Genomic DNA, 26935 nt, shown 5'->3' on the forward strand with positions numbered 1-26935 from the left:
ACATCACAGCACAAGACTGAAATAGAGATGCTGCTATCCATGGATGATCTGTGTTTTATCCACATGGCTGAGAACTTGTATGTACTTGTATGTATTAAAGCACAAGAGACTGACAAGGTTTTTGAGAACTTTATACTAGTAGAAATGCATTCAGCATGGACTGAAAGTGACAGGCATCATACACATAAAGGAGGAATGCCTCTAAAGATAGAGCTCTGATAACAGGTCTTCTTTCAGCTGAGAAGGTAGGCTCACTTCTCTGGTGGGATGAAAAGTTGGGGCTGTCCCCCATGGGGTTGTTTTTTTTTTTGCAGAGAGAATTTTTCTCTCAATTGGAATCCAATGAGATTTCTCCTCATGGGTTTTGAGTTTAAGACTTGAGACTCATTTTTCTTTCTTTCTCTTCATTTTTGAATGGTAATACCTATTCTATGTATGTATTAACATTGTTAATACATTAACATTGAAAACACATTCCTTGTTTTCTGGTTCATAGGGTCACACATGAATAGGAATTTTGCCCAAGGATGGACAAGAAATTGTGTCTCATCCATAACTTATTTGGAAGACATTTAATAAAATTTGGGCCTTAGAGTGGATGTTGAAAAGGGTGAAACTTTGGGAGATGTTGGGATTGGTGAATATATTTGACACTTGGGAAACACAGGAAGCTGAGAGGCTGCAATGTGCACTGTTATGTGTCCAACAGTGTCCTCAAAAGAGTTTTTAGAATCCTTACAGCCAAGACCTAAAAGTCTTACTTTATTTAGAATTAGGTATCTAACAGATGTAATCAAGTTAAGATGCAATCGTTTTGGTCGGCTTCAATGAAATATGACTGATGTCTTTTAAGAAGAAGAAAGTACAAGTAAAGAAAAGACACTCAGAGAAAATATTCTGTGACCAGAGAAGCAGCAGTTAGACTAATGCAGCTGCAAGCCAAAAACCAGCGAGGACTGATGGCCACTCCCAGAAGCTACAAAGAAGCGAAGAATATTGTACTCATTCTCAGAGAGAACATGGAATAAAGAAGAACAAATTGAAGCCAAAGGAAGCAAGTGCTATTGTTAGTGTTCCAGGGGCTCCAATCCCATGTATATGTGTTCCATGCCAAAGACCTCCTCTAATCCTAATCACCATCCAAAGCTTCTACCTCAATTCTATCACCTTAGAAAGTTTGATTTCAAAATGCAGATTCTGGAGGACTCACTCCATCTTCTTTCCAAAATTAATAGCTCTTCAAGAAAGAGTTAACTGCAATTCTATTTATGTGTACTGATATATTTACTGTGCTGTCGTGTGTTAATTCAGGTCATGAATCGGTTAGATTTGTACTTAATGAAGATTTCAAATATATATTTGAAGATTATATATTTGAAGATTTCAAATGATGATATACTAATATTGGAAACTGAGGAATACGTTTCAATAGTTTTACCTCTAGTACTGAAACACATGACTAACAGAGTTGGCTGATAAGAACAAAGTTCTATCCACCCACCAGTTGAGTGACACTTAGATTATTCCCAGGTTGTGGCTGTTCTTTTCAGAAAAGGTAAAACTAGTCATGGAAGCCAAAATGATGGTTAGAGGTTAGGGTTTGATGAAGAGGATTACCTGCAGAAGATTCTTCTGGGGTTATTGAACAAATGGTGCTAGTGGTACAGAACCTGCCGGCCAATGCAGGAGATGTAAGAGCATAGGTTTGATCTCTGGGTGGGGAGGATCACTCGGAGGAGGAAATGGCAACCCAGTGCAGCATTCTTGCCTGGAGAGTCCCATCGACCCAGAAGCCTGGCAGCCTACAGTCCATAGGGTCGCACAGAGGTAGACATGGCTGAATGCACAGCAGCCTATATTTTGACTAGATGACTCTTATGCAACTGTATACATTAGTCAAAATTTCTTGAACTGTGTGCTTAAAGAGTGTGAGCTTATTGTATGTAATTACCTGAGTAAAATCAGATTTTATTTTTCAGGTGTAAAAATACACTTCTTTGTTTTATTACTCCCATTTAACTTAAAAAATTATGTAACTCTAAAAGGAATCTACTTTTAAGGGAATAACTGCAAATACCAAATATCAAAATTTTTAAATGATCAAGGCATTTTTCTGTCAACCTGTGTACTACACTTTTTATACAAATTTGACATCAACCCCTTGGACATTGTATTGTGAGTTTTGTTTTTAATTTCGTGTTTGTGAATTCTTCCATTAAAAATAATTACTTTTAAGAGTGATTCTGAAACCACTTTATTTTATTCAATATATTTTCATAGTTAATAAAAGATCTTAGACTTAATTATCCTTGATGGATTTAAAAGATTGACTTCTCATACGGCATTAATGTAAACCTAAATTTCCTTCTTGATATTAGACTTGGGCTGTATAATTTATCATTTGCATCTTAGTATGTGGATAAGGCCACTTCTCTCAAAGAGAATTAACTGTGTGTAGGATCTGTTCATAATTCTTTAATTTAAAAAAACAGAAGTTTGACATATACAGACTACTATATATAAAATAGATGACTAATAAGGACCTACCATATAAGACAGGAAACTCTAGTCCATACTCTGTTACAGCCTATAGGGGAAAAGAACCTAAAAAAAAAGTGTATATCTTTAACTGAGTCACTTTGCAATGCATCTGATACTACACATTATAAATCAACTATGCTCCAATAAAATTTGGTTTTAAAATAAAAAAAATAAGTCTGAGACTTGTTCACGATTCTCATATTTGCATGTAATGATCATAGTACATACTCATCTCATTTTTAGCTTAGAAAATCATAACCTTTCACTGAAACTGAAAAAATAATTTGTGTTCTTACTCTCCAGGTTACTTCCTTAGACTCACTATTCATTTTTTTTCCCCAGACTTGCATCTTGTATGTAATCCTTTTTCCCCTGGTGTTTCACATTGCAGACTTACAAAATATGTCTAGATTCTCCTCTCTAGTACTTATTTAAGGTGCCAGATCATAGTCTATTCTCTAGTACCTCAAGTGATGATGCTTTCATTTAACTTAATCTCCTAGAGGTACATATTTATAGATATTTATAGATTGTGTGGAAAATTCTGAAAGAGATGGGAATACCAGACCACCTGATCTGCCTCTTGAGAAATTTGTATGCAGGTCAGGAAGCAACAGTTAGAACTGGACATGGAACAACAGACTGGTTCCAAAAAAGGAAAAGGAGTTCGTCAAGGCTGTATATTGTCACCCTGTTTATTTAACTTATATGCAGAGTACATTATGAGAAACGCTGGACTGGAAGAAACACAAGCTGGAATCAAGATTGCTGGGAGAAATATCAATAACCTCAGATATGCAGAGGACACCACCCTTATGGCAGAAAGTGAAGAGGAACTAAAAAGCCTCCTGATGAAAGTGAAAGTGGAGAGTGAAAAAGTTGGCTTAAAGCTCAACATTCTGAAAACAAAGATCATGGCATCTGGTCCCACCACTTCATGGGAAATAGATGGTGAAACAGTGTCAGACTTTATATTTTTGGACTCCAAAATCACTGCAGATGGTGACTGCAGCCATGAAATTAAAAGACGCTTACTCCTTGGAAGGAAAGTTATGACCAACCAAGATAGCATATTGAAAAGCAGAGACATTACTTTGCCAAGAAAGGTCCGTCTAGTCAAGGCTATGGTTTTTCCTCTGGTCATGTATGGATGTGAGAGTTGGACTGTGAAGAAGGCTGAACGCCGAAGAATTCATGCTTTTGAACTGTGGTGTTGGAGAAGACTCTTGAGAGTCCCTTGGACTGCAAGGAGATCCAACCAGTCCATTCTGAAGGAGATCAGCCCTGGGATTTCTTTGGAAGGAATGATGCTAAAGCTGAGGCTCCAGTACTTTGGCCACCTCATGCTAAGAGTTGACTCATTGGAAAAGATTCTGATGCTTGGGAGGGATTGGGGGCAGGAGGAGAAGGGGACGACAGAGGATGAGATGGCTGGATGGCATCACTGACTCGATGGAGTCTGAGTGAACTCCGGGAATTGGTGATGGACAGGGAGGCCTGGCGTGCTGCGATTCATGGGGTCGCAAAGAGTCAGACACGACTGAGCGACTGATCTGATTTGATAGATTTATAGATAGATATTTATAGATAGATATTTTTTCGCTCTGTGTTTTCCAAAAATATTAGATATCTTAGTACAACTAAGAAAAGACTAAAAAGAAAATTGTAACAAATTTTATTTATAACTGGCCATCTGAAATACTGGGACAATTGTAAAATAATTCCACTGTTTTACCTCCCACACCTGCACACCAGATTCATGCAAAATAAGTTAGACTTCACAGCTCTTTTTTGACTTCTTTAAAAACAAAACCTTCAAATACGCTTAGTCAAAGGCCATCACAGCTTGGAAATTAATACTCCTTACTCAATATAATCATGTAAATTTGGATGAATATGACTCAAATTGAAATCTCCTATTCCCTAGATTACCTTCAATAACCAGGACTACACAGATAAAATATATGATGCTTTTCTTATCTTTATAGTAGATTTAACCAAAACCACTAATTATATATATATACATAATATATACACTAATTAATACATAATATACACTGATAATATACATAATATACACTATATACATATATATGTATGTATATATGTATATATATGTATATAATTAGTGTATATTATATACATACATATATATATATATACACATACATATATATATATTTACACAAGGGTCTAAGTAACTATAAAAAAGAATGAATATATATATACATATATATATAATTAGTGTATATTATGTATATAATTAGTGTATATATATAAATATACACTAATTTGTATATACATATATATATATATATACATACATATATATGTATTTACACAAGGGTCTAAGTAACTATTAAAAAGAATGGAATTTTGCCATTTTATACAACATGATTGGACTTGGAAGGTATTATTCTTTGTGAAATTTGTTATACAGATAAATACAAGTTCCATATGATATCACTTATATGTGGAATTAAAAAAAATTTTTAATTGAAAGAGACACATGCACCCCAATGTTCATCACAGCACTATTTATAATAGTTAGGACATGGAAGCAACCTAGATGCCCATCAGCAGATGAATGGATAAGAAAGCGGTGCTACATATGCACAATGGAGTATTACTTAGCCATTAAAAAAATACATTTGAATCAGTTCCTAATGAGGTGGATGAAACTGGAGCCGATTATACAGAGTGAAGTAAGCCAGAAAGAAAAACACCAATACAGTATACTAATGCATATATATGGAATTTAGAAAGATGATAATAATAACCTTGTATGTGAGACAGCAAAAGAGACACAGATGGATAGAACAGTCTTTTGGACTTTGTGGGAGAGGGAGAGGGTGGGACAATTTGGGGGAATGGCACTGAAACATGTATAATATCATATATGAAACGAATCACCAGTCCAGGTTCGATGCAGGATACAGGATGCTTGGGGCTGGTGCACTGGGATGACCCAGAGGGATGGTACGGGGAGGGAGGTGGGAGAGGGGTTCAAGACGGGGAACATGTGTACACTAGTGGCTGATTCATGTTGATCTATGGCAAAACCAATGCAACATTGTAAAGTAATTAGCCTCCAATTAAAATAAATAAATTTATATTTTTAAAAAATTAAAAAATGAATGAATATAACAAAACAGCAACAGACTCACAGATACAGATAACCAGCAAGTGGTTGCCAGTGGGGAGAAAGAAGCAGGGAGGAACAATAGGCGTATTTGATTAAGAGGTATTACGTATAAAATAAGAATTTCCAAGGACATACCATACAACACAGAAAGCATAACCAATATTTTACAATAACACTAAATGCAGTATAATCTTTAAAAATTGTGGATCTCTGTGTTATACACCACAAATTGTAAATCAACTATATGTCAACTACAAATTATTTAAAACCAAATTATTTTAAAGATTTGCTAAAACTTTTTAGGTGAAAGTTGATTATGAACAGAGCCTGTAAATTAACGCTCATCTTTACACAGAATGACAATAAATGCAGAAAAATGATAGTACTGATCTTTAAAAATCACCATTTTCTAGATAACAGTGAAATAACTGTTTGCAGCCATGGGTCATAAATAGATTCTACAATGATTAGTTGAAAAATTTGGAGAAATAATATCTACAAAATGTTAACATTTACAGCAAAGATAACTTGTCAACTGTAACAATTTCATTTAAGCATGAGAAAAACAGCTGTTACCAACAATTCAGATTTAAATCAATTAGCACCAATGGTGATGGCCATGCTTCTTAGACTAAGAAGGTCACTTAACTTGATGCGGTACAAAGTAATAAGATGATATCTTAAATATTGTAGCTTGATTATTTAAATCTATTTTAATAATAAAATTTTTATGATATTTAGAAATTTAAAATGTTTATAGTTAACTGATTTAACCTTAATAGGCTGTTTAAAATGTATGAACATAAAAATCACCTTTCAGACTGGTGGTGAATGTTTCTAAAATGCTCTGTACCAGCAAAATCAGTAAAACGTTACTAGACCTGGAGTTCATTACCAAATTGATCTCTAAAGGTCCTGTTGTGTTACTTTGCATATTTCTTTTAGAAAATATTTTGAGGTTCAAAGTTGATATACACTGAAGACAGAAAAATTCAAGAATTCATGTAAGCAAAAAGAAGTGAAACATTTTTACACCTATTATCTGTGAATTCAACTCTAGCTATACTAAATAGTTTCTTACATTTCTTGCTAATATTTTTCTATAAAAAGTCATTCAGTGTTTGAAGCAGAGTGTCTTTACGTGTGTGTGTATATTTAATGTTCAAATTTTTATTCACTAATATGATGTGTTGTAGTAGTTATGCAATGTGATTCTCATTGTTCTTTATTTGAATTATTATATGTACTTTGATAAGCATCTTGTAAAATATTAAGAGATCCAACTAGTCCAGCCTAAAGGAAATCAGTCCTGAATGTTCATTGGGAGGACTGATGCTGAAGCTGAAACTCCAATATATTGGCCACCTGATATGAAGAGCTGACTCCTTTGAAAAGACCCTGATGCAAGGAAAGATTGAAGGAGGGAGGAGAAGGGGACAACAGAGGATGAGATGGTTGGATGGTATCACTGACTCAATGGGCATGAGTTTGAATAAGCTCTGGGAGTTGCTGATAGGGAGATCTGGAGTGCTGCAGTGCATGGGGTTGCAAATAGTCGGACACGACTGTGTGACTGAACTGAACTGAAAATATTATGTATTTCATCATTTTTGGTTTATTTATCTATTGATAGATGAGCAAAAGTAAGATAAACTACTTATATTTAATTGCTGACATAAGTATGACAGTTTGCTTTTATATGTTTGATAAGTGATATTATCAATATTTTGAATATTTTCCATTTCTTTCCACACTTTTTTCCCATGTCTTCTAAAACAGAGTTTTAGAAACCCTCAGAAGTAATGGAGAAGCTTTAAGAATGTTAGGAAACTAATAGATGGAAGGAGCCATGGAAGTGATTGAATCTAATTTCTTGCTGTAAATGTTTCATGAATAGGACACATAATATTTTGATATGCCAAGTTTAATGAGGTACTTTTAAGAAGTGATTCATTAGACCCATCTCTCAATTACATTGTCCCCATAATATTTAATACAAATCTGATTTATGATTCAGGATGAGTTAAAAAATACTTGAGAAAATAAACAGAATTGAATTAATAAGGAAAAAGCTGAATACATGTACATATTTCAGTTTTACAACTGCATTTAATCAATGTTTTATCCACATCGAGGATACACCACCTTTTCTTCCTGACAAGTTGTTCGAAATGTATGTTTTGCTGTCAGTTGATGATAACCATATTGACACATAAATTCAATAATATCCTCTGTTTTAGAGTAAAATTTTTTATCGTATTTCCATCTTAACTGTATGTGATGTTTTCTCATTGTTTCTTCTGAAATTACACATGCCTCTAAAATTAAAGAAAATAAACATGAACCTTTGAGTAATATGCAAATACTTTCAACAGAATTTCAGGGTTTCAAGAACTTTGGTCCAAAAATTCTTCCTCAAACCTTTTCCAAACCAATACACTGAAAATGTATAATATAGGTTTCATCATATTTAAAAAAATTAATGTTATAAGAATGAGATACTTGGTTTAGTGTAATCATTAAATGTTATAAGAGTCATAATGTCAGTTATCATATGAAGAGCTTTCATAAAGGAGCCATTGTTGCTTGAACATGAAATTTTCTAACTTTATTTCTATATACAGAGATTAATCCTTGGTGTGCAAGCATTAACTGGTTGTTATTTAATCCATAAAAACTCTATTATAAGCAGTTAAACATTATGCTGTGTACAAGGATTATCCCAGGATCCAAGAGAAGTTTAAAGCATTTACCTAAGCATTTTGGTGGTTCTGACCACTCTCCATTCTGACATACTACATTTCTGTTTCCCTGAAGTTCATAGTAGGCCTGACACCGGTACTCAACAATCGATCCTGGAGGATATACTGATTGCAGGAGTGAGGTAATGTCTCCGTTGTCTATTGGTGGAGGAGGCCCACATTTTCCTTGAGAGTCTAAAAAATAATGGCGTTTGCTTTATTCAAAGACAACTACAGTTTTAAACAAATAAAATAAAAATGCAGCCAAATATGTCATACCAAAACTTAAGATTTCTGATGACAGAAATGATTTATAGAAGGAATTTTAATCACTAAATCAGAAATACACATTTTAAGACCTTAATTTACTACCATGGAAGCACATAGAGTACTTTAACAAATATGTCTGCTTTGCAGTGTTCTGATGTTTTCTTTCAGAGTATATGCGGGGAAGATGGATAGCTAAGATAAAAAAAAAATTTACCCTTTTATACAACATGTTGCAGTCTCTGTGAAGGGAAACTTTGGCTTCCATTTCTGGACAAGATGAGGTAAAAATATTTTTGCTTATAGCATCTGCTAAGTATTCCTTCTGCCAAATAAAGGTCCTGAACATATTATAAAAACCAACACAGGAGACTGGGAAAGAAGTAGTAAGTCAATCTGCTTAGGGACCTTGGGATTCAAAGAGTTACACTGAAGAGAGTCCTTGGGGTTTTCATTTTGCCTTCTATGTACCCTGAATGGGCCACAGAGACAGCAACCCAGAAATAATACAAGTTCAGAAAGAAAAAAAGTCTCATGAAGCAGTTGATCTCTTTAAGAAAAGGCCCAGAAAAGAGTAGGCCTAATAAGATACAAACAGTTTTCACAACACTGAATTAGTCTAGAAATACTACACTAAATGTGCACACTAAGTTATTGTGTGCACCAAGACCCAGAGACCTCACAGAGACTAAGCCAGAATTGTGTCTGAGTGTCTCCTGCAGAAGTATGGGTGAGCAGTGCACTGCTACAGGGGCAGGGGCTCTGGGTGCAGTAGACCTGGATATACCATAAGCCCTCTTGGAGGAGGCTGCAATTAACCCCACAACAGAGCCGCCAGAACCTACACAGGACTGCAGAAACAGTTTCTTAGAGGGCACAAACAAAGCCTTGTGCACAAAAGAACCCAGGAGAAAGAAGCAGTGACCCCACAAGAGACTGACCCAGACTTGCCCATCAGTGTCCAGGAGTCCTCAGCAGAGGCATGGGTTAGCAGTGGCCTGCTGCAGGTTTGGGGGCATTGTTCAGCAATGCATGCATAAGACCTGTTGAAGGAGGTCACCAGTATCTTCCTTATCTCCACCATTGTTTGGCCACAGGTCAAAAAACAGGGAGGGAACACGACCCCACCCATCAACAGAAAATTGAACTAGAGATTTACTGAGCATGGCCCCTTCCATCAGACCGGAGATCCAGTTTCACCCTGTCAGTCTCTCTCATCAGGAAGCTTCCATAAGCCTGTTATTCTCATCCATCAAAGGGCAGACAGAATGAACACCACAATCACAGAAAACTAACCAATCTGATCACATGGACAACAGCCTTGTAGAACTCCAAGAAACTCTGAGCCATGCTGTATAGGGCCTTCAAGTTGGATGGGTCATGGTAGAGAATTCTGACAAAATGTGGGCCACTAGAGAAGGGAATGCCAAACCACTTCAGTATTCTTGCCTTGGGTACCCCATGAACAGTATGAAAAGGCAAAAAGATATGACACTGAAAGATGAACTCCTCAGGTGGGGAGGTGCCCAATATGCAGGAGATCAGCAGCGAAATAATTCCAGAAAGAATGAAGAGATGAAGAAAAAGCAAAAACAACATCCAACTGTGGGTGTGACTGATGATGGAAGTAAAGTCTGATGCTGTAAAGAGCACTATTGCATAGGGACCTAGAATGTTAGGTCCATGAATCAAGGCAAATTGGAAGTGGTCAAACAGGAAATGGCAAGAGTGAACATCGGCATTTTAAAAATCAGCAAACTAAAACGGACTTGAATGGGTGAATTTGACTCAGATGACCAGTATATCTACTACTGTGAGCAAGAATCCCTAAGAAGAATTGGAATAGCCACGATATTCAACAAAACAGTCTGAAATGCAGTGCTTGCATGCAATCTCAAAAATGACATAATGATTGCTGTTCATTCCCAAGCCAAACCATTGACAAGCACAGTAATCCAGGTCTATGCCCTGGACAGTAATGCTGAAGAAGCTGAAGTGGAATGCTTTTCTGAGACGTACAAGGACTTCTAGAACTAACAAGCAAAGAGATGTCCTTTTCATTATATTGGACTGGAATCCAAATGTGGAAGGTCAAGATATCTGGACTAACAGGCAAGTTTGGCGTTAAGAGTACAAAATGAAGCAGGGCAAAGAGTAACAGAGTTTTACCAAGAGAACACACTGGTCATAGCAAAAACTCTCCACCAATAACATAAGTGAAAACTCTACACATGGACATCACCAAATATCCATGGAAAACTCTACACATGGCAATACCAAAACCAGATTGATTATATTCTTTGCAGCCAAAGATGAAGAAGATCTATACAGTCAGCAAAAACAAGACTGGGACCTGACTGTGGCTCAGATCATGAACTCCTTGTTGCCAAATTCATACTTAAATTGAAGAAAGATGTGAAAACCACTAGACATTCAGGCATGACCTAAATCAAATCCCTTACAATTAGAGTTGAAGAGACAAATAGATTCAAGGGATTTGAGAAGACAGAATGTCTGAAGAACTATTGACAGTGGTTCCTGACTTTGTACAGGGGGAAGGGATCAAAATTATCCCCAATAAAAAGAAACATAAAAAAGGCAAAATGGTTGCCTCAAGAGGCCTTACAAATAGCTGAGAAAAGAAGAGATGCTAAAGGCAAAGGAGAAAAGGAAAGATAAAACGATTTGAATGCAATGTTCCAAATATAAACAAGGAGAGATAAGAAAGCCTTCCTCAGTGATCAGAGCAAAGAAATAGAGGAAAATAATAGAATGGGAAAGACTGGAGATCTCTTCAAGAAATTTAGACATACCGAGGACATTTCATGCAATGATGGGCACTATAAAGGACAAAAATGGTATGGACCTAACAGAAGTAGAAGATATTAAGAAGAGGTGGCAAGAATACACAGAAGAACTATACAAAAAAGATCCTCATGACCCAGATAACCCCAAAGGTGTGATCACTCACCTAGAGCCAGACATCCTAAAATACAAAGTCCAGTAGGCCTTAGGAAGCATCACTGCGAACAAAACTAGTGGAGGTGATGGTATTCCAGTTGAGCTATTTCAAATCCTAAAGATGATGCCCTTTAAGTGCTGCACTCAATATGCCAACAAATTCAGCAGGGAACAAAGGCCTGCAAAATGTCAATTTTCATTCCAATCCCAAAGAAAGGCAATCCCAAAGAATGTTCCATCTACCGTACAATTGCATTCATCTCACATGCTAGTAAAGTAATGCCCAAACTTCTCGAAGTTCGGCTTCAACAGCACTTGACCCATGAAATTCCTGATGTTCAAACTGGATTCAAAAAGGCAGAGAAACCAGAGATCAAATTGCCAACATCTGTTGGATCATCAAAAAAGCAAGAGAGTTCCACAAAAAAAAAAAAAATCCACTTCTGTTTTATTGACTACACCAAAACCTTTGACTGTGTGGATCACAACAAACTGTGGAAATTAAATAGATGGTAACACCTGACCTGCCTCTTGAGAAATCTGTATGCAGGCCAAGAAGCCACAGTTAGAATCAGACATGGAAGAAAAACTGGTTCCAAATCAGGAAAGGAGCACATCAAGTCTGTATACTGTCACCTGCTTACTTAACTTCTATGCAGAGTACATCATGCAATATTCCAAGCTGGATGAAGCACAAGCTGGAATCAATATTGTCAGGAGAAATATCAACAACCTCAAATATGCAGATGGCACCACCCTTATGGCAAAAAGTGAAGAAGAACTAAAGAGTCTCCTAATGAAAGTGAAAGAGGAGAGTGGAAAAGTTAGCTTAAAAATCAACATTCAGAGAACTAAGTTCATGACATCCAGTCTCATCACTTCATAGCAAACAGATGGTGAAACAATGGAAACAGTGAGAGACTTTATTTTGGGGGCTCCAAAATCACTGCAGATGGTGACTGCAGCGATGAGATTAAAAGACACTTGCTCCTTAGAAAAAAAGTTATGAGCTACTTAGACAGCATATCAAAAAGCAGAGACATTACTTTGCCAATAAAATTCCATCTAGTGAAAGCTATGATTTTTTGAGTCATCATGTGAGAGTTGGACTATAAAGAAAGCTGAGCACCAAAAAATTGATGCTTTTGAACTGTGGTGTTGCAGAAGACACTTGAGAGTCCCTTGGAATGCAAGGAGATCAAACCAGTCAACCCTAAAGGAAATCAGTCCTGAATATTTATTGGAAGGACTGATGATGAAGTGAAGCTCCAATACTTTGGCCAGCAGATGAAAAGAAGTGACTCTTTGGAGAAAACCCTGATGCTGGGAAAGATTGAAGGTGGAAGGCTAAGGGGATAACAGAGGATGAGATGGTAGGATGGCATCACTGACTTGATGGACATGAGGTTAGTTAAGCTCTGGGAGTTGGTGATGGATGGGAAATCCTGGTGTTCTTCAGTCCATGGAGGTGCAATGAGTCAGACATGACTGAGCGACTGAACTGGACTGATTTAGTCTAGACACATGATGGCAGAAACCTAAGACCAATTCTTTCCATGCCTTGATTTACAGGGTCCAAGTAAGCAGTTCACATTGCCACCCACATAATGAGCAAACTCTTGAGAGTCCCTTGGACTGCAAGGAGGTCCAAAGAGTTCATCCTAAAGGAGATCAGTTCTGGGTGTTCATTGGAAGGACTGATGTTGAAGCTGAAACTCCAATAGTTTGGCCACCTCATGCAAAGAGCTGACTCATTGGAAAAGACCCTGATGCTGGGAGGGACTAGAGGCAGGAGGAGAAGGGGATGACAGAGAATGAGATGGCTGAATGGCATCACCGACTCGATGGACATGAGTTTCAGTGAACTCACCGAATTCGTGATGGACAGGGAGGCCTGGTGTGCTGCAATTCATGGGGTCGCAAAAATCGGACATGACTGAGCAACTGAACTGAACTAAACTGAATGAGCGAACATTCCCCTGGTGTCAGAGGAGTCCAGGTGGGAGCCTTGGACTTGCACCCTACATGGCAGTAATGGAGGCCTGATTAATGAAGGAATCCAATAATATCCTTAGTCTCAAGATATAAAAGCTCAAGTGTCTGAATACAGTTGGAAATCATTTATCAGACCAAAGACCAGGTAAACTTCAAAAGAGAAAAGGCAATCAACAGAAGACAACACTGAGATGACACAGATATTGAAATCATTGGATGATGGTTTTTAAAAATCTAGTCCAATTGGTAGAACTAGAAAATAGATTATTAGAAAACCACATGGTTTGACAATATATTGCGGATGGCAGAATGATCAATAAGTTTGAATATTAACTAAGCTTGAAAGTAGACTAAAAAGAAAATGGACATAGCTTCAAGGACCGGTGGGAAGATAGCAAAGAAGGTTGAACATGAAGTTGAAAATAAAGAATAAGAGATTAAAAAATAATAATAATGGCTGAGTTCCCTGTGCGATCATTTTCTGATGGTCTAAATGGAAAGGAAATCCAAAAGAATGGGGATACGTGTATATGTACGTGTAAATGTACATTCATTTTGATGTACAGTGAAACTAACACTATATTGTATAGGAAATACACTCCAAAAATTTTTTTAAATAATGGCGGATAATTTCTCCAATAGGGCATATGACTTAGTGACTAACCAAAAACAACAACTACATACTAAAACTGCTCAGTGAATTCCAAATGGGATGGAGCCAAAAAACTTAATGTCAAGATACATCATAATCAGTTCCTGTTGTGTTGTTCAGTCGCTCAATTGTTTCTTTGCTACCCATGGATTGTAGAAAGCCCGGCTTCCTGGTCCTGAATTAACTCCCAGAGTTTGCTCAAAGTCATGGCCATTCTGTCGATCATGCCATCCAATCATCTCATCCTGATGTCCCTTTTCCTCCTGCGCTTAATCTTTTTCCAATATCAGGTTCTTTACCAATGAGTCAGCTCTTCTCATCAGGTGGCCAAAATACTGGAGCTTCAGCTTCAGCATCAGTCCTTCCAACGAATATCCAGGACTGATTTCTTTTAGGATTCACTGGCTTGATCTCCTTGCAGTCTAAGGGACTCTCAAGGGTCTTCTCCAGCACCACAGCTCAAAAAATCAATTCTTTGGTACTCGGCCTTCTTTATGGTCAAACATTCACATCCATACATTACTTTTTGAAAAACCATAACTTTGACAATATGAACCTTTGTTGGTAAAGTGATGTCTCTGCTTCTTACCATGCTGTCGAGGTTTTCATAGCTTTTCTTCCAAGGAGTCTTTTAATTTCATGGCTGCAGTCAGCACCCACAGTGATTGTGAAGCTGAAAAGAATGAAGTCTGTCACTGTTTCCATTTTCCCCCATTTTTGACGTACAGTGATGGAATCCGATACAATGATCTTCGTTTTTTGAATGTGGTTTTAAGCTAGCTTTTTCAATCTCCTCTTTCACCATTATCAAAAGGCTCTTTAGTTCCTCTTTGCTTTCTGCCATTAGTGTGATGTCATCTGTGTATCTGAGGTTATTGGTATTTTTCCTGGCAATCTTGAGTCCAGCTTGTGCTTTTTCCAGCCTAGTATTTTGTGTGATGTTAAAGTAGCAGGGTGACAATGTAGCCTTGACATACTCCTTTCCCAATTTTGAGTCAGTTTGTTGTTCCATTCCAGTTCTAACTGTTGCTTCTTGACCTGCATACAGGTTTCTCAGGAGGCAGGAAAGGTGGTCAAGTATTCCCATCTCTATAAGAATTTTTCACAGTTTGTTGTGATCCACACAGTCAAAGACTTTAGTCAATGAAGCAGAGTGTTTCTTCAATTCCTTGGATTTTTCTATGATCCAACGGATGTTGTCAATTTAATTTCTAGTTTTGCCGTCTTTCTAAATTTAGCTTGTACATCTCAAAGTTCTCAGTTCACATGTTGTTGAATTTAGCTTGAAGGGTTTTGAGTATTACCTTGCTAGCAGGTGAAATGACCCCAGTTGTGTGTGGTAGTATGAACATTCTTTGGCATTGCCCTTCTAGAGACTGGGATAAAAATTCACCTTTTCCAGTCCTATAGCCAGTGCTGAGTTTTCCAAATTTGCTGGCATATTAAGTGTAGTACTTTCACAGCATCATCTTTTAGTATTTGAACTAGCTCAGCTGGAATCCCATCACCTCCACTAGCTTTGTTTGTAGTGATGCCCACTTGACTTCACACTCCAGGATTTCTGGCTCCAGGTGACTTGTGGTTATCTGGGTCATTAAGTCCTTTTCTGTACAGTTCTTCTGTATGTTCTTGCCACCTCTTCTTAATACCTTCTGCTTCTCTTAGGGGCATACTGTTTCTCACCTTTACTGTGCCCATTATTATGTGAAATGTTCCCTTGCTCGCTCTAATTTTCTTGAAGACATCTCTAGTCTTCCTCATTGTATTGCTTTCCTCTATTTTTTTGCATTGCTCACTTAACAAGGCTTTCTTATCTCGCCTTTCTATCCTTTGGATTCTGCATTCAGATGGGTATATTTTCCCTTTTGTCCTTTTCGCTTTGCTTCTCTTCTTTTTTCATCTCTTTGTAAGGCCTTCTCAGAAAGCCATATGGCACTGTTGCATTTCTGCTTCTTGGGGATGGTTTTGCTCACTGCCTCCTGTACAAAGTTTCAAACCTCCATGCATAGTTCTTCAGGCACTCTCTCAGATCTAATCCCTTGAATATTTTTATCCTTTCTGCTATATAATCATAAAAGACCTGAACAGCCTAGTGGTTTTCGCTGCTTTCTTCAATTCAAGTCTGAATTTCACAATAAGGACCTCATGATCTGAGCCACAGTCAGCTTCCAGTCTTGATTTTGCCAACTATATAGAGCTTCTCTATCTTTGATTGCAAAGAATATAATCAATCTGATTTCGGTACTGAACATCTCATGATGTCCATGCATAGAATTGTCTCTTCTGATTTTGAAGAAGGTGTTTGCTATGACCCATATCTTCTCTTGTCAAAACTCTTTTAGCATTTTCCCTGCTTCAGTTTGTACTCCAAGGCCAAACTTGCCTGTTACTCCAGGTATCATTTTATCCCTACCTTGCATTCCAGTTCCCTGTATGAAAAGCCAATTTTTTTGGTTTTGATGATATGATCTAGAATGTAATATAAGTCTTCATAGAACCAGTAAACTTCATACACTTTGACATTAGTGGATGAGGCATAGACTTGGATTACTGTGATTTAAGTGGCTTGCCTTGGAGATGAAGGGAGATAATTTTGTCGTTTTTGAGAATGCACCCAAGTACTGCATTTCAGACTCTTTTGTTGGCTGTGAGGGCTACTCCATTTCTCCTAAGGAATTCTTGCCCATAGTAGTAGATATAATGGTCATCTGAATTAAATTTGCCCATTCCTGTCCATTTCAATTCACTGATTCATAAGTCCTGATGTCATAATGAGTACCACATATATGATTTTTTATTTTTTATTTTTATGTCTAGAGCTTTGTAGTATAGTCTGAAGTCAGGGAGTGTCATTCCTCCAGCTCCATTTTTCTTTCTCAAGTTTGTTTTGTCTATTTTTGGCCTTTTGTGTCTCCATTCAAATTTTGTTGTTGTTTTTTTCCCTAGTTCTGTGAAAAATTGCCATTGGTAATTACATATGGATTGCATTGAATCTGTAGATTGCTTTTGGTAGTACAGTCATTTTGACAATATTGATTTTTCTAATCGAAGATAACGGTATATCCTTCTATCTGTTTTTGTCTTCAATTTCTTTCATTAGTGTACTACAGTTTTCAGATTACACATCTTCTGTCTCCTTAGGTTTATTTTCCAAAGAAGACATTCAGATGGGCAAGACACCCATGAAAAGATGCTCATATCACTAATTATTAGAGAGATTCAAATTAAAACTACAGCATGATGTCCCTTAACATGAGTCAAAAGAGCTATGCTGGTGAGTATGTGGAGAGAAGTTAACCCTCCTACACTGTTAGTTGATAGAGCCACTATGGATACAAGTATTTATGCTCCTTTGAAAAGTAAAAATAGAGCTACCATATGACCCTGCAATCTTGCCCCAGGCATGGCTCTGGTGAAAAACTTGGTCTAAGAGGAAACAAACACCCTGATGTTCATTGTAGCACTGTTTACAATAGTCATGATATGGAATCAACCTAAATGTCCATCAACAGAGAAATGGGTAAACAAGAAGTGGTGCATATATACAATGGAATATTACTCATCCACTAAAAGAATGAAATAATGTCATTTGCAAAAATATGGATGGACCTAGAGAGGGTTATACTGAGTGAAGTTAGACAGAGGAGAAAAATTGTAAGACATCCCCTATGTATGGAATCTTAAAAGAAATTTTGCAAACAAACTTATTTGTGGAACAGAAACAGACTCACAGACTTAGAGAAGGAATTTATAGTTGCCAGGAGGAATGATGGGAGACACGACAGGGAATTTGGGTGGACATGAACACACTGCTATTTTTTAAGTGGATGACAAATAAGGACCTACTGTATAGCACAGGGAGCTTTGTGGAGTGTAATGTGGCAGATTTGATAGGAAGGGAGTTTGAGTGAGAATGGTCACATACATATGTGTGGCTAAGTACCTTCACTGTTTACCTGAAGTTAGCACAACAGTGTTGATTGGCTATATGCCAATACTAAATAAAATGATAAACAAGATACATCATGTTCAAATTCCTGAAACGTACAGGAAAAAATCTCATAAGCAGCTTGATGGATATGCAATACTTATTTGGGATAAATATTATGCAATACGTATTTGGAAAAAAGGATTCAAGCATCGGTGGAAATTTCATCAATGACCATAGAGCCAGAAAGAAGTGAGAATATTTTTCCAAAGCAGGATGAAAATAATTGTCAACTCCAAATTCTATATCTTGTAAACTATCCTTTTGAATTAATGAGAGAAAGAAAGAATTTCCTGAACAAAGCAAAACTGAGCAAATTTGTCTCCAGCAAAACTATACTTAAGAACTTTTCAAAAGAAAGCAAAATAGAAAAGGAACTGAGATTTTAGAATGGAGGTTTTTTTTTTTTTTTTTTTAACAAAGGGTAAATATAATGAGAGTATGGTTTCCCTGTTGATTTTATTATACTTCTGCAAAATTAGAGATGAGAATACCAGATCACCTGATCTGCCTCTTGAGAAATTTGTATGCAGGTCAGGAAGCAACAGTTAGAACTGAACATGGAACAACAGACTGGTTCCAAATAGGAAAAGGAGTTCGTCAAGGCTGTATATTGTCACCCTGTTTATTTAACTTATATGCAGAGTACATCATGAGAAACGCTGGATTGGAAGAAACACAAGCTGGAATCAAGATTGCTGGGAGAAATATCAATAACCTCAGATATGCAGATGACACCACCCTTATGGCAGAAAGTGAAGAGGAACTCAAAAGCCTCTTGATGAAAGAGAAAGTGGAGAGTGAAAAAGTTGGCTTAAAGCTCAACATTCAGAAAACGAAGATCATGGCATCTGGTCCCACCACTTCATGGGAAATAGATGGGGAAACAGTGGAAACAGGGTCAGACTTTCTTTTTCTGGGCTCCAAAATCACTACAGATGGTGACTGCAACCATGAAATTAAAAGATGCTTACTCCTTGGAAGGAAAGTTATGACCAACCTAGATAGCATATTCAAAAGCAGAGACATTACTTTGCCAACAAATGTTCGTCTAGTCAAGGCTATGGTTTTTCCTGTGGTCATGTGTGGATGTGAGAGTTGGACTGTGGAGAAGGCTGAGCGCCAAAGAATTGATGCTTTTGAACTGTGGTGTTGGAGAAGACTCTTGAGGGTCCCTTGGACTCCATGGAGATCCAACCAGTCCATTCTGAAGGAGATCCGCCCTGGGATTTCTTTGGAAGGAATGATGCTAAAGCTGAAACTCCAGTACTTTGGCCACCTCATGCGAAGAGTTGACTCATTGGAAAAGACTCTGATGCTGGGAGGGATTGGGGGCAGGAGGAGAAAGGGGACAACAGAGGATGCGATGGCTGGATGGCATCACTGACTCGATGGACGTGAGTCTGGGTGAACTCCGGGAGTTGGTGATGGACAGAGAGGCCTGGTGTGCTGCGATTCATGGGGTCACAAAGAGTCGGACATGACTGAGCGACTGATCTGATCTGATGGTGCCAATGTATATAGAGAGGATACTATAAACATTTATGTTAAAAATGTGGAGAGAACCAATAAATCTAAATGGAAGTAAGCATTCCTCATTTCATCTGAAGTGGTAAAATGTCAGCAACAATAGGGAGTGATAAACTGCCTGTTGCTGCTGCTAAGTCACTTCAGTCATATCTGACTCTGTGTGACCCCAAAGACAGCAGCCCATCAGGCTCCCCTGTCCCTGGTATTTTCCAGGCAAGAGTTTGGAGTGGGGTGCCATTGCCTTCTTCAGATAAACTACTTATGTATATCTTAATACCTAAAGAGACTAAGATAACCATGCAAAGACATATACTCAAAAACAATGCAGATCCATGTCAAATTTTTTTTATAATGTTCAATAATCCACAAGCAAGTGCACATGGAACCTTCTCCAGGATAGATCACATCCTGGGCCATAAATCTAGCCTTGGTAAATTCAAAAAAAATAGAAATCATTCCAAGCATTTTTTCTGACCACAATGCAGTAAGATTAGATCTCAATAACAGGAGAAAAACTATTAAAAATTCCAACATATGGAGGCTGAACAACACACTGCTGAATAACCAACAAATCACAGAAGAAATCAAAAAAGATATCAAAATTTGCATAGAAATGAATGAAAATGAAAACACAACAATCCAAAACCTGTGGGACACTGTAAAAGTAGTCCTAAGGGGAAAGTTCATAGCAATACAGGCATACCTCAAGAAACAAGAAAAAACTCAAATAAATAACCTAACTCTACACCTAAAACAACTGGAAAAGGAAGAAATGAAGAACCCCAGGGTTAGTAGAAGCAAAGAAATCTTAAAAATTAGAGCAGAAATAAATGCAAAAGAAACAAAAGAGACCATAGCAAAAATCAAAAAAGCCAAAAGCTGGTTCTTTGAAAGGATAAATAAAATTGACAAACCATTAGCCAGACTCATCAAGAAACAAAGGGAGAAAAATCAAATCAATAAAATTAGAAATGAAACTGGAGAGATCACAACAGACAACACAGAAATACAAAGGATCATAAGAGACTACTATCAACAATTATGTGCCAATAAAATGGACAACGTGGAAGAAATGGACAAATTCTTAGAAAAGTACAACTTTGCAAAACTCGACGAGGAAGAAATAGAAAATCTTAACAGACCCATCATAAGCACGGAAATTGAAACTGTAATCAAAAATCTTCCAGCAAACAAAAGCCCAGGTCCAGACGGCTTCACAGCAGAATTCTACCAAAAATTTAGAGAAGAGCTAACACCTATCCTGCTCAAACTCTTCCAGAAAATTGCAGAGGAAGGTAAACTTCCAAACTCATTCTATGAGGCCACCATCACCCTAATACCAAAACCTGACAAAGATCCCACAAAAAAAGAAAACTACAGGCCAATATCACTGATGAACATAGATGCAAAAATCCTTAACAAAATTCTAGCAATCAGAATCCAACAACACATTAAAAAGATCATACACCATGACCAAGTGGGCTTTATCCCAGGGATGCAAGGATTCTTCAATATCCGCAAATCAATCAATGTAATACAGCACATTAACAAATTGAAAAATAAAAACCATATGATTATCTCAATAGATGCAGAGAAAGCCTTTGACAAAATCCAACATCCATTTATGATAAAAATTCTCCAGAAAGCAGGAATAGAAGGAACATACCTCAACATAATAAAAGCTATATATGACAAACCCACAGCAAACATTATCCTCAATGGTGAAAAATTGAAAGCATTTCCTCTAAAGTCAGGAACAAGACAAAGGTGCCCACTTTCACCATTACTATTCAACATAGTTTTGGAAGTTTTGGCCACAGCAATCAGAGCAGAAAAAGAAATAAAAGCAATCCAAATTGGAAAAGAAGAAGTAAAACTCTCAGTGTTTGCAGATGACATGATCCTCTACATAGAAAACCCTAAGGATTCCACCAGGAAATTACTAGAACTAATCAATGACTATAGTAAAGTTGCAGGATGTAAAATCAACACACAGAAATCCCTTGCATTCCTATACACTAATAATGAGAAAACAGAGAAATTAAGGAGACAATTCCATTCACCATTGCAACGGAAAGAATAAAATACTTAGGAATATATCTACCTAAAGAAACTAAAGACCTATATATAGAAAACTATAAAACACTGGTGAAAGAAATCAAAGAGGACACTAATAGATGGAGAAATATACCATGTTCATGGATTGGAAGAATCAATATAGTGAAAATGAGTATACTATCCAAAGCAATTTATAGATTCAATGCAATCCCTATCAAGCTACCAACAGTATTCTTCACAGAGCTAGAACAAATAATTTCACAATTTGTATGGAAATACAAAAAACCTCGAATAGCCAAAGCAATCTTGAGAAAGAAGAATGGAACTGGAGGAATCAACCTACCTGACTTCAGGCTCTACTACAAAGCCACAGTTATCAAGACAGTATGGTACTGGCACAAACACAGAAATATAGATCAATGGAACAAAATAGAAAGCCCAGAGATAAATCCACACACATATGGACACATTATCTTTGACAAAGGAGGCAAGAATATACAATGGATTAAAGACAATCCCTTTAACAAGTGGTGCTGGGAAATCTGGTCAACCACTTGTAAAAGAATGAAACTAGAACACTTTCTAACACCATACACAAAAATAAACTCAAAATGGATTAAAGATCTAAACATAAGACCAGAAACTATAAAACTCCTAGAGGAGAACATAGGCAAAACACTCTCTGACATACATCACAGCAGGATCCTCTATGACCCACCTCTCAGAATATTAGAAATAAAAGCAAAAATAAACAAATGGGACCTAATTAAACTTAAAAGCTTCTGCACATCAAAGGAAACTATCAGCAAGGTGAAAAGGCAGCCTTCAGAATGGGAGAAAATAATAGCAAATGAAGCAACTGACAAACAATTAATCTCAAAAATATACAAGCAACTCCTACAGCTCAATTCCAGAAAAATAAATGACCCAATCACAAAATGGGCCAAAGAACTAAATAGACATTTCTCCAAAGAAGACATACAGATGGCTAACAAACACATGAAAAGATGCTCAACATCACTCATTATCAGAGAAATGCAAATCAAAACCACTATGAGGTACCATTTCATGCAAGTCAGAATGGCCACGATCCAAAACTCTACAAGTAATAAATGCTGGAGAGGATGTGGAGAAAAGGGAACCCTCTTACACTGTTGGTGGGAATGCAAACTAGTACAGCCACTATTGAGAACAGTGTGGAGATTCCTTAAACAACTGGAAACAGAACTGTCTTATGATCCAGCAATCCCACTGCTGGGCATACACACTGAGGAAACCAGAATTGAAAGAGACACGTGTACCCCCAATGTTCATCGCAGCACTGTTTATAATAGCCAGGACATGGAAGCAACCTAGATGTCCATCAGCAGATGAATGGATAAGAAAGCTATGGTACATATACACAATGGAGTATTACTCAGCCATTAAAAAGAATACACTTGAATCAGTTCTAATGAGGCGGATGAAACTGGAGCCTATTATACAGAGAGAAGTAAGTCAGAAAGAAAAACACCAATACAGTATACTAACACGTATATATGGAATTTAGAAAGATGGTAACAATAACCCTGTGTACGAGACAGCAAAAGAGACACTGATGTATAGAACAGTCTTATGGACTCTGTTGGAGAGGGAGAGGGTGGGAGGATTTGGGAAAATGGCATTGAAACATGTATAATATCATGTATGAAACAAGTTGCCAGTCCAGGTTCGATGCACGAATACCGGATGCTTGGGGCTGGTGTACTGGGTCGACCCAGAGGGATGGTATGGGGAGGGAGGAGGGAGGAGGGTTCAGGATGGGGAACACATGTATACCTGTGGCAGATTCATTTTGATATTTGGCAAAACTAATACAATTTTGTAAAGTTTAAAAATAAAATAAAATTAAAAAAAAAAGAAAAAAATCCACAAGGAAGTCAAGAAAAGAAAAACATTGAGAATTGAAGGAAACACACAAAAACAAATAAGAAAATGGCAGACTGTCCTTAATAGATAATAAGTCACTCTAAATATAAATGGTCCTAAACACATCAATTAAAAACCTGAAAATGGCAGGGTAGACACCTAAACAAGACTCAGCTGTATGTTGTCTTTAAAAAAAAAAGTCTCTTCAAACATGAAAACATATTCAACTGGAGATTGCAAAAATTACAAACCAGGCAAAAGTTAACTCGAAAAATTAGAAGTGGCTAATGTACATGGAACAACAGACTGGTTTCAAATAGGAAAAGGCTGTATGTTGTCACCTTGCTTATTTAACTTATATGCAGAATACATCATGAGAAATGCTGGGCTGGAAGAAGCACAAGCTGGAATCAAGATTGCCAGGAGAAATATCAATAACCTCAAATATGCCGATGACACCACCCTTATGGCAGAAAGTGAGAGGAACTAAAAAGGCTCTTGATGAAAGTGAAAGAGGAGAGTGAAAAAGTTGGCTTAAAGCTCAACATTCAGAAAACTAAGATCATGGCATCTGGCCCTGTCACTTCATGGCAAAGAGATGGGAAAACAGTGGAAATAGTGTAAGACTTTACTTTTGGGGGCTCCAAAATCACTGCAGATGGTGATTGCAGCCATGAAATTAAAAGACGCTTACTCCTTGGAAGGAAAGTTATGACCAACCTAGATAGTATATTGAAAAGCAGAGATATTACATTGCCAACAAAGGTCCGTCTAGTCATGGCTATGGTTTTTCCAGTGGTCATGTATGGATGTGAGAGTTGGACTGTGAAGAAAGCTGAGTGCCAAAGAATTGGTGCTTTTGGACTGTGGTGTTGCAGAAGACTCCTAAGAGTCCATTGGACTGCAACGAGATCCAACCAGTCCATCCATAAGAGATCAGTCCTGGGTGTTCATTGGAAGGACTGATGCTGAAGCTGAAACTCCAATAGTTTGGCCATCTCATGCGAAGATTTGACTCACTGAAAAAGACCCTGATGCTGGGAGGGATTGGGGGCAAGAGGAGAAGGGGACGACAGAGGTGAGATGGCTGGATGGTATCACTGACTCGATGGACATGAGTTTGAGTGAACTCCGGGAGTTGGCTATGGACAGGAAGGCCTGGCGTGCTGATTTATGGGGTCGCAAAGAGTCGGACATGACTGAGCGACTGAACTGAACTGAATATACTTCTTGGTTTGGATTCCCATCCTCTCTGATCTCTAAACACTGAATTGTCCCAGTACCAAGTTCAGACTCTTTATTTTTATGTGTACACTCATTTCCTGAATGAGTTCAGCCACCAAGTCGTGTCTAACACTTTGTGACCCCACAGACTGCTCATGCCAGGTTTCCAGGTCCCTGAGCTCTCCCAGAATTGCTAAGTTCATGTCCACTGAATCGGTGATATCACCCAAACATCTCATCTTCTGTCACCCTCTTCTCTGTCTTCCTTCAACCTTCCAATGAATCAGCTATTCACATCAAGCTTAGCTTGAGGATTTTGAACATATCCTTACTAGTATGGGAGATGACTGCAATTGTCTGGTGATCTGAACATTTTTTACACTGCCCTTCTTGGGAATAGGTGAGGATTGACCTTTTCCAATCCTGTGACTACTGCTGGGTTTCCCAAATTGCTGACCTAATGAGTGTAGCACTTTTGTAGCATCATCCTGTAGGATTTTAAATAGCTCTGCTGGAACTCAGCTAGTAATCTACCTTTAAATATAATCCATAGGTACAGCTGCCCACATCTATGTCAGATTTTGTGATCAGGCCCCAGCTGCTTATTCCATGTCTCAAAGTGGAATTTCTTGGGCTGTTAAATGTAACTATAGTATCTTTTACACACTTATCTTCAGAGAACAACTGACTATCTTAATGTTTTAAGACAGGAAATGTCCCATGATTCCAACAGTTCAAATCTAGTCAACACTGTCATACAATAAACATGTTAGATTACATATTCAGACCACAAAAGAACTGGATTTTCAGCACCATTTTTTTTTTGCAACTAAAAATTATTCCAGAAAGGCTACTTCATCCTAATTTTGATTCAATATATCTTGTTATTATATTCTCTAAATTGGGTGGACAGGGTGAGTAAGATACTCTACCTTTACACTGAGGTGGTTCTGTCCAAATTCCATTCAAACATATGACTTCTATCTCTCCAAAAAGGTCATAATTCCCAATGGATTCATAACGTGCTCTCTCTCCACTCTGATATCTAGACTTCTGATTGTGTATAATAGCATTTTCCACTTGAGGTGGATTCACACAGGAAACATCTGAATAGAAAGATAAAAAAGTATCTCTAATATAATGATTATCATGAACAGCAAGGAGGAAATAGGATGTCAAATATATTCCATGGTTGTTTTGATTCAACAGTTAATCTGTCATGAAAGACTGCTAATTGTCATCAGTTTATAGGTAAGGTTAAGGGAAAGGAAATAAAGCAATATTTTTCAGCATGAATTAAACTTCTGTATCTTAAATCTCTCCCCTATACTTCACTAGAAAAGTGATACACAATTTTAAGGCGCTGAAAAAAAAGTTTTCCTGGAAATCTCTTTTTGAAGTTAGTAAAATAAAAATTATAAAGTATATAAATTCAAAATGAATTTATAAACCATAAACAAAACATAATAAAAACATCATTTGACATCAAGATTTGGTTTACATTCATCCTGTTTATGAGATATAACTTTAGGGCCTTTCAGAAAATAAACACAGTAGGTTCTTCTTTAGAGACCTGATCAAGAATTAACATACTCTGAAGAATACTCTAGTTGCAAGGAAAAGATGATTAATTAAAGATTTGAACAGAAGATCTGGAAAAATAATAGAAAAAAACGTGTAAATTTTAAAAACTATACTTTAATGGTATTTTGGGGCAAATGCTAAGGACATCACCATCAATTATGTGCATACTTCAGTATGATTCAGGGGATGAAGAGGCTGTAACTACAAGAGACTGTAGCTATGGTTCCTAAACTGAAATATACACAGAATTCCTTGGGAATCATCAAGACATTGTCAGAGTTGCAGCCCCAGAGGTTTAGATTCAACAAGTCTGAGTGAGCCTGTGAATCTGCTTGCATATA

General features: G+C 37.3%; 1 protein-coding gene across 1 annotated transcript in view; it reads right to left on the bottom strand.

Annotated features, from left to right (window-relative positions):
* Positions 1–7594: 7594 nt before the first annotated feature.
* The window catches only part of LOC781004 (complement factor H-like), a 75045-nt gene continuing 55704 nt past the window's right edge, over positions 7595–26935 (bottom strand). The window contains 3 exon segments of the mRNA XM_024976667.2: positions 7595–8004; positions 8440–8622; positions 25943–26116. Coding sequence (XP_024832435.2) covers positions 7808–8004; positions 8440–8622; positions 25943–26116 — 554 coding nt within the window. The 3' untranslated portion in view covers positions 7595–7807.

This window comes from Bos taurus, chromosome 16, assembly GCF_002263795.3.
Source record: "Bos taurus isolate L1 Dominette 01449 registration number 42190680 breed Hereford chromosome 16, ARS-UCD2.0, whole genome shotgun sequence".
Lineage (NCBI taxonomy): Eukaryota > Metazoa > Chordata > Mammalia > Artiodactyla > Bovidae > Bos > Bos taurus.